The sequence below is a fragment of the Lonchura striata genome, chromosome 27 (genome assembly GCF_050655825.1).
Source record: "Lonchura striata isolate lonStrDom1 chromosome 27, ASM5065582v1, whole genome shotgun sequence".
Lineage (NCBI taxonomy): Eukaryota > Metazoa > Chordata > Aves > Passeriformes > Estrildidae > Lonchura > Lonchura striata.
Genome location: NC_140729.1, coordinates 11,403,239 through 11,416,781, shown reverse-complemented (window position 1 = coordinate 11,416,781; position 13,543 = coordinate 11,403,239). Strand labels below are relative to the sequence as shown.

Here is a 13,543-nt window from a genome sequence, read left to right as displayed (position 1 = left end):
CCCAAGTGCCACATCCACACAGCTTTTAAATCCTTCCAGGGATGGGGACTCCACCACTGCCCTGGGCAGGAATTTTCCCCAGTATCCAACCTCAACCTCCCCTGGCACAGTTTGAGGCATCCTCCTGTCCTTGGGAGAAGAGACCGACCCTCACCTGCCTACAACCCCCTCCCAGGTAATAGTAGGGAGGGAAAATCCCTGTTTTTCATCAAGATGCTCAGGCAGACAGGCAGGGTTGCCTGGAGAGCTGAACCTGAGGGTGCAGCCTCATCTTCCCACAGGAGTTCAGTGAAACCCAGCAGTTCCAGCTCTGGTAAATAATCCTCATAAATCTGAAATCTGAATTTCTCCTTGGAGCAGTGAGTTCGGAGAGATAATTCCTCACACCCCAAACATTCTGCAGGGCTGGGCTGTGGCTCAGCAACAGCTCCTCGGTCAGGATTCCCCAGGCTGAGATCACCAGGACCTCGGGAGCACACCCAGGAAAAGCTGTTCCACTTGTTTAAAAGCTCAGGGAAAGGTGGGTGGACACGGAGCCATCCTGAAGAGAATGCAGGGTTTTTTTTTCTTTTCCAAGGAATGTGGAAATCATGGAGTGTGACGCTGCCTTAGATGGGATGCTGTGGGTTGGGAAGGCAGGAATGGCAGAGACGGAAAATGGCCCGGCTGAGGTTTGGGAGCCGCTCATGCAACCGCGGCTCTGCCCGGCCCGGCGCTCGTCGTGCGCCGCTTCTGCCTCATTGACTGCGCGGCCAGCCCGGGGACAGAGGGACAGAGGGACAGAGGGACAGAGGCGGCCCGGCCAGCCCGGCCAGCCCGGCTCCTCCTGCCGGACCCTGCGGGATCCTGCGCGATCCTGCGGATCCAGCTCCGCTCTCCACCCCGGAGCCGCTGCGCTCACAGCGGCGTCAGCCGGGGCTGGGCTGGGCTGGGCAGCGGCGGCTCGCTCAGCCCTGACGGATTTCAACACGACCTGGAATGGAAAACATAAAAACACGCCCAGATGTTGCCGCCGTGGGGTGACGGGACACCTGATAGCGGCAGGACCCGCTGTTCCCTCTGCTGCCAGGACTGACATTTCCCTGTGACACCACCGCGTCTCCAGCAGCAACACCCGGGGGCTTCTCGGAACAGCCCTGCTCTCCCTCATGTTTATCGAGCAGCTCTCCTCTCTCTGCTCCCGCAGCTCCAGCGGCTCCGGGGGCGATGCTGCTGCTTGGAAACCAGAACCACACACAGCAAACGGGGGCGTGCCGGGGCGAGCCAAATCACCCCCGGACACAGGATGCCCCTGAACACCAGACAAAGGCCAAACCAGACTGGTTTGGAGTGATGGGGGCTTTATGTGGAGTAAAAGTCCATTAAATACCCCCTGGAGCTGCCCATCCACGTTCTGTCTTGTTTTCCTCAAAAACAGGGATGGCTGGGCTGTGTCCTCTCTTCAAGGCCAGGCTGGACAGGACTTGGAGCACCCTGGGACAGTGGAAGATGTCTGCCCATGGCAGGGGTGGCACTGGATGCGCTTTAAGGTCTCTTCCAACCCACACCACTCCATGATTCTCTGGCTCCCTTCCCCATCTCCTCTTCCCCATCCCTCCTATCCCCTTTTCCTCTCCTTAATCTCACAGTATTTCATGTTTGCATCTCAGGCAGGAGCAGAAAGATGCTCATGACCAGGTTTTCCCACAGTCTTGTCCAGCTGAGGAAATTCCCAGAGCTCTGGATTTGCAGTGGGCAGGTTGGAATCCAAACCAGCACCACGGCAGGACAGCTCCTTGTCTCCCTTGTGACAAACCAGCTCAGCAAAAGTGTTTGCTGGACTTTTGACATTTTGGGAGAAATTTGAATTCCTTGGCAGAAATAGGATTCATCTGACAACATCCAGCCAGCTCTATCCTCACAAAAGATAGAGAGGAAAACATCATAGAATTATGGAATCCTTTAGGTTGGAAAAGGTTTTTAAGATCATCAGTCCAACCATTCCTCCAGCACCACCAAGACCACCACTAACCCCTGTCCCCAAGTGCCACATCCACAGAGCTTTAAATCCCTGGTCACCCCTTTCAGGCAGAACTTTTCCTTAATATCCAACCTAAACCTCTCCTGGTGCCAATCGCCACATGCTTTAAGCCAGAAATATCCTGAGCTGGCCAGTCAGCCCTGTGGGCCAAGGCTGCAGAGCCAGGCAGGAACATGAGGAGGGCACAAACAATCCCACCACGATCTGATTTGGGTCTTGCTGTGATGAGGAAACTTTTAATTACAATAAACAGGAGAATATGGTGAAATCACAGAGCACTGGTCTCATCCCAAGACAAACAAAGCTCCTCAAGCTGCACATCTGTGAAAATGCCTGTGATGAGGTAGCACCACCGTGAACACTTATGTATTTATGCAGGGAGAAGGTGCAAAGCTGTTGTTGTGATCATGGACACACAGATCCATTTTAAACAGACCCCTTGCTATATAAGTGGGGGCTCCACAGTTTTCTTCACCAGGTGAAAGAAGGAAACATTCCCAACCAAGCCACACCTGAGCAACTCACCAGCAAAAATGGCTTCAGGTACATTTTATTTCAGTTTTAAAGGACTTACAGTGCTGGGTGTGTAGGGTGATAGGAGATTATGATGATGATGATGGGGTGGTTCTGTGGTTCTGTGGGCTACACACACTCCTTGCCATTCCTAAATAAAAATATGGCTATTTCTAAATCCATGAAAAAGAAAACCTTGACTCTAATCTACTAATTAATCTTTAACCTAAAGTGGGCAAGGACAGTGTTGTGAGCTTAAACTACAAGATCAAGCCAGTTATAATAGTTACTATTACCATAAATGTTGGCATGGATAATAAAACTCATATTCAACATTTCAGACAGGGATGAGAATGATGTCCAATAATGTCCAAGTCCTACAGGCTCCAGGGCATTCCTCCACCTAAGGGTCTTTGTTTCAGCTGGGCTTTGAAACCTGTGTGAGCACAGGTGGACACTTGTGTTGGATGTCATGGCTGAAAACTTTTAGGCTTGACCAAGATCACCAAATCTTAAAGGGACCAAAAGCAGCTGGTCACAGCACAGGTGATGCCACCAGCTCTTGTCCCAACAAGGGCAGGGACAAGGCCTAGGGGAAAACATGAGTATGTCAGGGAAAACCACAGGGACACCCCTTAGTTTTCATGAAGCAACCACAATTCCAGCCAGGAAAACACTGCTGGTCTCACTGGGAGCAGCCTCAGCCCCAAGGGCAGGTCCAGTGGAAGAGTCCCCCTCGATTTCAGGGAGGGCTGAGCCCACCCACTGTCCAACAAGGCACCACAGAAGGTAAGTGTGGATCCAGCATGGGCAGAACAGGCTGAAAACAAATTCCCAGGTGCCACCTCCTCCTCAGCACAGTCCCCAAGGACTCCCAACACCTTCCTCTCCACTTTGCAGGGTCCTGGGTCTCTCCTCTGGCCATTGCTGTGATCACCGTGGGACTACAGTGGCCACAGGCAGCTGCCACCTTCCCGGCCATGCCCCTGTCCAGCCTGTTTGCCAACGCTGTGCTGAGGGCTCAGCACCTTCACCTCCTGGCTGCCGAGACCTACAAGGAGTTTGTGAGTGGAGTGCTGTGGCTTGAGGGCACCTTCTTGTGTTTCCTTGATGGCTCCAGGACTGTAGAACTTCCCAGACAATTCCCAGCTGTTGGGAAGCTCTCAGGGAGGAGAAGGAACCTTAACAGGATAGGGCAGGTTATGTCCCACCAGCCTGGACACTGTCACCGCTCTGTCTACTCTCTGATGCCTGATGCCTCTTGGGGCCATTTCCACCTGTGTCCAGACCCCCTGCACAGGGGTAGCTGGCAGGTGGCACAGATATTTTGAAGGATTTCTCTGTGTTGGTCACCTTTGTCCCTGGGAGGGTCTGCGTGCTTAAACCCCGCAAGTGTCTGCTGCTACCCAGGTGCTGGCACAGGCTGTCCCTTTGGCACGGGCTGTCCCTGGGGATCATCTCCTCCTTGGGAGAACCTGTCCCAGGTGTGTTCTGTTCCTCCTCCTCCTCCTGCAGTTTGCCTGGAGCAGTGTCTGCCCACCCTTGTGACAACCCTCTGGTGACACTGAGTTATCTGCTGTCCTTACTGAAGAGCAGCACCTTGCCCTAGGGACAGGGAGACCTTTAGGGTGTTGTGCCAACACTCAAACTCCTGTTTCCCAGCTCTCCACCTTGTCCAGAGGTACCTCCAGTCTCCCATTTATTCCTTGCAAAGAGGACTGGTGCAGAACAGCTCAGGAATTCTCTGTGCTCTTCTCCAGTCCATGGGCAGCAGATCTGAGTGTATCTGGGATGTCTCCACAGGAACGCAGCTACATCCCAGAGGATCAAAGGCACACCAACAAAAACTCCCAGGTAGCCTACTGCTACTCAGAAACCATCCCTGCTCCCACGGGGAAGGAGGATGCACAGCAGAAATCGGTGAGTTCTGACCTGGGGCAGGCACAGACCTGTCTGTAGAGTCCCCACTGCAGGATCAGAGGGTTTCCACCTGTGAGACCCTTGGTGTTTTCACCCTCCTCTCTCTTTGCTGTTTAAATACTGCAGAATCTTCTGGGTTACACTATAAATCATATTCCCAGCTCCAGCATGAGAGCACTGCTGTCTGCACAGGACCTGGAGCTGGGTGGTGCCCTCAGCCTGCAAACTGGAGCTGCAGGAGCAGTGTCCCTCTCTGGGTCACTCCAGGCTGCTCCAGAGGGAGCAGGACACTCCACCAAACATCTACTGAGCTTTGTCCCTTTCCTGCCTCAATTTCAGGACATGGAGCTTCTCCGGTTTTCCCTGGTTCTCATCCAGTCCTGGCTGACCCCAGTGCAGTACCTGAGCAAGGTGTTCACAAACAACTTGGTTTTTGGCACCTCAGACAGGGTGTATGAAAAGCTAAAGGACCTGGAAGAAGGGATCCAAGCTCTGATGAGGGTAAGTCCCAGCATGACTTTGGAATAACAGAGATCTCCCAGGCATGGGGCACTCTCAGGGATCCACAGACCATGAGAAATCTCCCTGCCTTCCACAGGGACTTTGGACTTTACTTCCCTTTAGATAACAAGATCATGATCCCCCACAAGATCATGACAGGTCCCATCACTGAGGTGGGTAAGAACACAGGACAGGTGTTACCAGCACTGCCACCACCCCTCAGGGAACATATTCCACCCGGAATCACAACATTCCAATCCAAAATCTTTCCAAACCCAGCACCAAGGAATTCCCAGTTGCTGAAATTAATGGGACAAACAACAGCACAATGTTTGTTATGTCTCCAAGCAAAGTACTTTTAAATGGGCAAATTTTGCAAGGTTTGAAACCTCACAACATTTTATAAACACATTTTTGTGCAGGGAAGAACTCACTCTGATGTTTTTCTCTTCCATTAATACAACACTCAAAGCTGAGAGCTGGAGGGTATTCTCTCCAAGGAAGATCCCAGAGAATCCCAGAATGGTTTGGGTGGGAAACGACCTCAAAGCCCATCCAGTGCCACCCCTGCCGTGGCAGGGACACCTTCCACTGTCCCAGGCTGCTCCAAGCTCTGTCCAACCTGGCCTTGGACACTTCCAGGGATCCAGGGACAGACACAGCTGCTCTGGGCGCCTGTGCCAGGGCCTGACAACCTCAAAGGGAAGAATTTCTTCCTGAGACTTAACCTGAATGTCCCCTCTTTTAGTTTAAAACCATTCTCCCTTGTCAGTCTCCCTCTCTTTTAAAGCCCCTTTTAAGGTCTTAATTTTGGGTTTGTTGTTTTAAATTAAATTGCCCATTATCTGCCAGGTCACCCTTCAATTATGCTTATTCTATAAGTTTATTTGCCAACATCACCCTGAAGCTGTAGCTGTAAGAAATGAATCTGGGCCATTATTTACATCTTCTAGCAGTTAAACAGCTCTGCAAGTCAGAATCTGTGAGCACACTCAGAGCTTCTGTGCTGGAGGAAGAAGGCAAAGGAATCAGGACTACTGCAGATGTTGCTCTGCATTCTATGTGTGTTTGGGCATTGGGAAGCCATATACAGAAATGACACAAATAATCCTTTTTCACCAATTTATGACACTTTTTACTCCACCAAAATCATTCTGATGCTGAGCACAGCAGGGGGAGTGCCTGAGTACAGATCTCCAGATGGAGATGTGGGGTTGGATCAGAGCTTTCGGAAGGTGGGGGAAGGTGCAGTTCCTCATCCCTTTGGCTGGACGGGCTGCAGAGTGCCCCTGTGATTCTGCCTTTATTTTAAGTCCCCGGGACACCCCTGCCTCCCCGCAGCCCCGTGTGTGTCACTGGCACACTCAGTGCAGCATCACCCCGCGGCACCACCTCCGCCTGGTGCGTTCTGCCACAAACACGCCCAAAAACACGTCTGAAATCCCATTTAAGAGCGAGGGGGAATCCCCCTGACCTGTCCCAGGGCTCGGCAGGAGCTTTGTCCCTGGGAGACGGCCCTCGCGGAATGTCCCCGTTGTCCCGCAGGAGCTGGAGGAGCGGAGCCCGCGGGGCCCGCAGGTGCTCAAACTCACCTACGAGAAATTCGAGCTCCACCTGCGCGGCGAGGAGGCGCTAGTCAAGAACTACGGGCTGCTGTCGTGCTTCAAAAAGGACCTGCACAAGGTGGAGACCTACCTGAAGGTGATGAGATGCCGGCGCTACGGAGAGGGGAACTGTGCCCTCTGAGCCCGCCCCGCTCCTGGGAGAAGAAACTGGAGAATAAAACTCGCTACTGCCGACACGAGTCTGGCTTTTGGGGCGCACGGGATGTGCGGGCTGGGAGGGGCGAGATGCCGCAGGGGGATGAGGGTTTGGGGCTGGGAGGTGTATTTTGGGGCTGGGAGGGGGGACTTAGGTCTGAGAATTTGCTTGAATTTGCAGCTGGGGGGAATTTAGGGCGGAATTGGGACCGGGGGATGAGGAATTGGGGCTGTGAGGTTGGATTTGGGGATAGACTTGGGGCTACAAGGTGCATATGGGGTGTGGCACAACTGGGGATGAGGGGGGTGGATTTGTAGCTTTGGGGGAGATTTAGGGGTAGATTTGGGACTGGATTTGGAGATGGAGGATAAGGATTTGGGGCTGTGACTGTGGATTTGGGACTGAGGGTGATTTGAGAGTGGATTTGGGGCTGAAAAGCAATTTGGGGCTGGGGGTGGATTTGGGGCTGGAAGGATGAATTAGGGCTTGGATTTAGGGTTGGGCAGAATTGGGACTGAGGGGAGTGAATTTGTGGCTTGGGAGGGATTTGGGGGTAGATTTGGGACTGACCAGCAGATTTGGGGCTGGGGAAATAGATTTGGGGTCTGAGGAAGTAGATTTGGGGTCTGAGGATGGTGGGGCTGGGGGGGTGGATTTGGAAGGAGTTGAGTCCAAGGTGGTCCTGGTTGGTGGTGCTCACGAGGTGGATGCTGGTGTCAACCTTGGCACAAGCCAGCCCTGAGCATGTCACTGCGTTTGGGAACACCACGGCTTCCCTGGGGAGACTCAGTTTTGTGCTCAGAGCCCACTCACCTCAGCAGGTTCGGGCACTTCTTAACACAAACCTCACGGCAAAGGGGAAAAAGCTGACCTCAAGGGAAGCCCTTGCCCTGCAGGGTCATGCTTTGTTATTGAAGCAGATGAAATGAGGGTACAGAGAGGTGTCCCCAAACCCCCTCGGTTCTTTTAACTCCTTCCCAGTGATCAGCTCCATCACTGTTTGTCCTTGTGGTGCCATTCCCTGAGACCCTGATGTGCTTCTGTTCGTCCCACAAAAAGGAGGGTTTGCATTTTCTTGTCTGTTTGGAAGGAGCCAAGTCCAGGGTGGTCTTGGCTTCTCTGGAGCTGCTCCTGCCATGAGCCAGGCCTGGGCACTGCCAGGGAATAGTCCTAGTCCCCAGGCTGCCAGAGCTCCTAGGGATACCCAGGGCGGGATTGTTGAGGTGTCTGTGCAAGGCCAGGGGTGGGACTGGATGAGCCTTGGGGATCCCTCCCAACTCTGGCTATTCTGTGGTTCTGACTTGTCCTGCAGTTTGCCTGGGGTGGTGTCTGACCACCCTTGTGACACCCTGTTCCTTGTGGTGGCATTGAGTCACCTGCTGTCCCCGGGCATGGATCCTTACTAAAGAGCAGCATCAAAACTGGAGCATTTTGGGGTGTGACACAATCAATGCCCATCGGATTTTTTTGTCTGTCAGTTGAGAAGATGGAATTTCTGCTGGTTTGCTGTCTCTCCACACTCCCCCTCACAGCCCCTGCTCTCCAGCCCCTTCCAAAGCCACAGACAGCTGACCTGACCAGTACTGCCCCCAAGAGAAGTGAGCAGCAGAATCAAACAGAAAGCTCTGTTCCTGCAGAATCATCCCTCAGCTCCCTGCCTGCTCACTTCCCTTGGGGCACTCGCCCTCCACAAGGCACCGTCCAGCCTGATGGAAAGGAGAACAGACAGGGATTTGGAAGGACTTGCTCAGGATGAGAGTGGCTGGGTGTCCTTCTGGCTCACTGCCTCATGATGTCAGTCAGTCCTTCCAAAGCAGAAACATTTCCAAGTTGTAAACTCTGGGGAAGCTGCCCCTTATAGATGACAAAAATATATGCATAAGGATGAAACTAAAACATGTTGTAGAGAGGAATTTATACTTGATTTCTCTCCCAAGCCAATGAATCATCTTTTGAACAGTTTGACCTCAAAGGAGAAGTTTTGTTTGATCTCAGTTTTAATGATGCAGTTCTGTCTTCATCATTTCCAAAAGTTTTGTAGTGTTTTATTAGGGATGAAAGTTTAATGTTATGAGACACCATGTGCGTCACATCCAATGTCTGCTTCTCCTCCAAATACGTAACAGCAATAAAAAAGGGCAATAAACCCAAATGCTACTAAAATTAATCCCTAAAATAAATGCTCGTTTTGGAAAGGAGGTGTTTTCCTGTCAACTTATTGAGGTCAGCTATATCTGGAACCAGCAGAGCTGCAGGATTACTTAGACAGAGTATCAGATGTGTGAAGCACTTCCAGAACAACAAAAGGAATGAGCCCTCCCTGCAGGACCCCACATAAAGCTCAAAGTTGTTCTAATGTGTTATTTGGTTTGTCCCTGTTTTTCCCCCCTTTATGATTTCATCCCAAATTGTCTCCCCCTCCCTAAATGTCAATCCCATCCCCACTCCTCCAAAATCCCTAGAAATTTCCTTGTCAATCCCCATATCCCCTCCCTGGCACCTTGTCTGTCACTCGACTCTCCAGCCCCTCTCTCTAGAAGCTTCCACAAAGGGTGCCGAGTGATTGGCCAAGGGCCAGGGGTCCCCCTTCCTCAGCTCCCCAATATGTTCTCCTGCTTGTCAAGTACTTCATGTCCCACTCCCCTCTGTCCCCCTGTTGGTGGATAGCCAAACCCCTCCCTTGTTTCCACCCCCTAAGAATAGGCTCTGCTCCGGTGTCCTCAGGGGTTTTCCAGAGTTGTATCCTTTGAGGCTAGGAGCTCCCCAGAGCTACCAATAAACCTTGCATTTAAACAGCCTGGATTGTCTCCTCCTGGTTCCCTCACCATCGCTGAGAGTGCCTTCCGAGGAAAGAGCTCATAACCCTTAGCTGCCCCTCTGCACTCCTGAGCATGGAAGGGTGGCCCCTGCAGCCGCTGTGCCGGAGCTAGCAGGGAAGCACCAAGAAGGCTCTTGGTGGACACTGCAGCACACAGTTGCTTTGAGAAAACTGGAGGTGGAAGGTGTTTTACCAGCAGGAGTAGCTGTGGGACTCATTTGCACAGGCACAGGAAAAGTATGTCTCTAAGAAGAAAAAAAATAAGCCTTGTAGTAAATGTGTTGAGCCACAAGAGACTTGTGAACCACAGGTGTTGAACCCCAAGTAGCTGAGGCATTAACATTACATAAAACAAAGGTTCTTTCTACTTTCAAACATGTTTCCTATTAAACTGAATAAGGTTTTGTAAGCTGGTAATGAATGAACAAACATCTGAGGCAGGTCAAGGAATGGGTAGGGGCACCAAGCTCACCAAATCATGAAGGGAGGGGGAATGTCTTATTTCATAACAAACTCCTGCCCAGGTATTTTGACCTCCCTTTCAAAAAAAAAAAAAAAGCTCAAGGATAAGCCACAGGAATTATATGAGATCCCTCATGAAATGAGAGAAATGTAGCCTGTGTAACAAAAAAGAGAGCAAAGGGGTGATTTGCTGCAGGAGAAATCTGAGCTGAGCTTGAACCACAAAGGCAAAGATAAAGCAAAATCCAGTGTCTGGACACAGAACTTGGAGAACTGCAAGTAGGAAGATGTGGTGATTCACAAGGGGAGAGAGCAACCAGGGAACCTGGCCTCTGTGAAGGTAAATCCCTACTGGTGCAGTTTCTATATTCTACTGGCTTACAAATGCATCAAAATATGAGACTATCACCATCCCCAGCAGTGTGACCAGAGAGTGAGGGGGGAATTCTGCCCTACTCATGTGAGACCCCACCTGCAGAGCTGCCTCCAGCCCTGGGGTCCCCACCACAGGAAGGATGTGGAGCTGCTGGAGTGAGTCCAGAGGAGGCCATGGAGCTGCTCATGGGCTGGAGCTCCTCTGCTCTGGAGCCAGGCTGGGACAGCTGGGGTTATTCACCTGGAGAGGAGGAGGATCCAAGGAGACTTCAGAGCTCCTTGCAGGGCCTAAAGGGGCTTCAGGAGAGGAGAGGGATTTGAGACAACGGATGGAGGGACAGGACAAGGGGGAGAGGCTTCCACAGGGTTAGATGGGATATTGGGAAGGAATTCCTCCCTGTGAGGGTGGGGTGGCTCTGAGCAGTTGGGGTAGGGCAGGCTCCAGTCATGGTAACAGAATCACAGTGTCAGTGAGGTCAGAAAAGCCCTCCCAGATGAAGTCCAACCTGTGCCAAATCCCCACCTTGTCTCCCAGCCCAGAGTACTGAGTGCCATGGCCAGCTGTGTCTCAAGTACCTCCTCAGACAGTGACTCCATCACTTGGGCAGTCTATTCCAATGTTTAATGCTTCCCTCTGTGAAGAAATTCTTCCTAAAGCCCAACGTAAACCTCTCTGGCACAACTCAAAGCCATTTTCTCTCCTCCTGTCCCTGTTCTCTGAGAGAAGAGCCAGACTGCCCTCCAGGCTGCCCCTCGTGTCAGGGAGAGCCAGACAGTCCCCCCTGAGCCTCCTTTTGTTCAGACTGAACAATACAGCAAAAGAGAAGAGAAACTGCTTTTACAAATACATCAGCAAAAAGGGCAGTAACAAGGAAATTTTTAATTAAATGGGGTTTGCATCATCAGTGGGGTTTGAACCACCAGCTCCATCCCAGGGGTTTAATCCTTGCCAGGTTAAATGTGAATCCTGCTTCTGGCACCAAACATATGAGCACACACACATACACACAAAAACATATTCACAGCCCTGAACATATACAGATATTTGTCCCTGCGCACACGACAATCTATTTGCAAAAAAACAGCATTTATTAGGAAATAACCTCCAAGGAAAAAACTGTGAAGGAAGTAATATTCAATGAGAGTCAAAGAAATAGCAGTAAGGAAATAGCCTCAAGGTAAGAACTAGGATCCAAGGAAAAACACAGGGGAATAACAGTCAGGAATTAGAATCAAAGGGAAGTTTCAGTTATTCCTATATAGGTTGTCTAGGTTCGACAAGACAGGAATCTGCGAAGGAGGGCTAAAGCCTCCTGTGCAATGGAGAAGGTAAACGCCCTCCCTCAGAATTACTAGGAGTTTTAAATCAAAAGGCTCTCAGGCAAAGATATGGGAATGGGAGTAACAATTCTTTACTAGGAGAAAACTAGACAGCAATTTAAAAAGGCAAATGCAATCGGTACAAACAAAACCAGTGAAAAAAGTCCAGAACCTGAGGATTCGGGGTGCCAGTAGCAGTCCTGCTGGGACAATTGCTCCCCTTGCAGTGATTGATGAATTGCAGCTGCAGTGGTGATCTTTAGAAGGGCATAGTTTTCCTCTGAAGATCTGGTGGCAGTGGGGCCGGTCTTCCTCTGCGCTGGGGTTGCCTCCGAGCTCCGCCGCCGTCGCCTCAGCACGCTCCGGCTGCTTCGCTGTGAGTGCCGCCGAAGAGAGCTGCTTCTCTGGCAATCCCCCAAAGTAAAGAGCTGCCCTGTCCCCAAAAAGGTACCCCCTTATATCCAATAAAAGAGTGCTTGGCTTCCCCCTCTGGGTGGAACATCTCACAATAGGATGGTGTTATGTTACCAGCCCTGCATTGAATCAGTCAATGGCCCACTAACAAACCATTACCTCTTAGGAGCAAAACCGGTTCTTGGAAAAGATAACAAACCTGCCCAACAGGTTTGCCTTCAACAGATGGCAAATAGAATACAAGCTTATTTTACAACCCAGGACATTATCCACCCCTTATTCTATTTCCATCTGCACACCATGAAATCTTACACCCAGTTCTCACTTAAGACCAAGTTTCCCTGTGGTACACAGCGGGTCTCCCCATCTTTCTGCATTACCCACCAAGTGTAACCAGGTCCTTGAGCAAAGACAATCCCACGAATGGGTTGGTCTTTGCCTGAGGTGGGATTAATCCAAACAGTTTTCCCTAAAATACCTTTCATATGTACTACAGGGACCTTATCTCCATCTACTGTGTGTAAGGGTTCTGACTGGGCAGGGCCAGCTCGATTGACAGACCCTCGGGTGTTGACCATCCAGGTTGCTTTTGCCAGGTTAATTTCCCAGTTTCTAAATGTTCCCCCACCAAGTGCCTTTAGGGTCGTCTTAAAGGAGTCCGTTGCACCGTTCAACTTTGCCGGCAGCTGGAGCATGATAGGGAATATGATATATCCATTCGATACCATGTTCTCTGGCCCAGGTGTTGATAAGGCTGTTCTTGAAATGGGTGCCGTTGTCAGACTCAATTCTCTCAGGGGTGCCGTGTCTCCACAGGACTTGCTTTTCCAAGCCTAAGATGGTGTTCCGGGCAGTGGCATGGGGTACAGGGAAAGTCTCCAGCCATCCAGTGGTGGCTTCCACCATGGTCAGCACGTAGCGCTTGCCTTGGCGTGTCTGGGGCAGTGTGATGTAGTCAATCTGCCAGGCCTCCCCATACTTGTACTTGGACCACCGCCCACCATACCATAGGGGCTTCACTCTCTTGGCCTGTTTGATGGCAGCACACGTCTCACAGTCATGGATAACCTGGGAAACACTGTCCATGGTTAGATCCACCCCTCGGTCTCGTGCCCACTTGTAGGTGGCATCTCTGCCCTGATGACCTGAGGCATCATGAGCCCATCGAGCCAGGAACAACTCCCCCTTATGGTGCCAATCTAAGTCTATCTTTGACACCTCTATTTTTGCTGCCTGATCTACCTGCTCGTTGTTTCGGTGCTCCTCATTAGCCCGACTTTTGGGGACATGGGCATCTACATGACGGACTTTCACCGTCAACTTTTCCACCCGAGAGGCAATGTCTTTCCATATATCAGCAGCCCAGATTGGCTTTCCTCTACGTTGCCAGTTGGCCTTCCTCCACCTTCCCAGCCAGCCCCACAGAGCATTGGCTACCA

General features: G+C 51.3%; 1 protein-coding gene across 1 annotated transcript; it reads left to right on the top strand.

The window, feature by feature from the left end:
- Positions 1-2,527: 2,527 nt before the first annotated feature.
- LOC110479562 (somatotropin) lies at positions 2,528-11,927 on the top strand. Its single transcript, XM_021546944.3, has 5 exons — positions 2,528-2,563; positions 3,434-3,597; positions 4,337-4,453; positions 4,793-4,954; positions 6,500-11,927. The coding sequence occupies exons 1-5, from the start codon at positions 2,554-2,556 to the stop codon at positions 6,698-6,700; spliced, it is 654 nt and encodes a 217-aa protein (XP_021402619.3). The 5' UTR covers positions 2,528-2,553; the 3' UTR covers positions 6,701-11,927.
- The last annotated feature ends 1,616 nt before the right edge of the window (positions 11,928-13,543 follow it).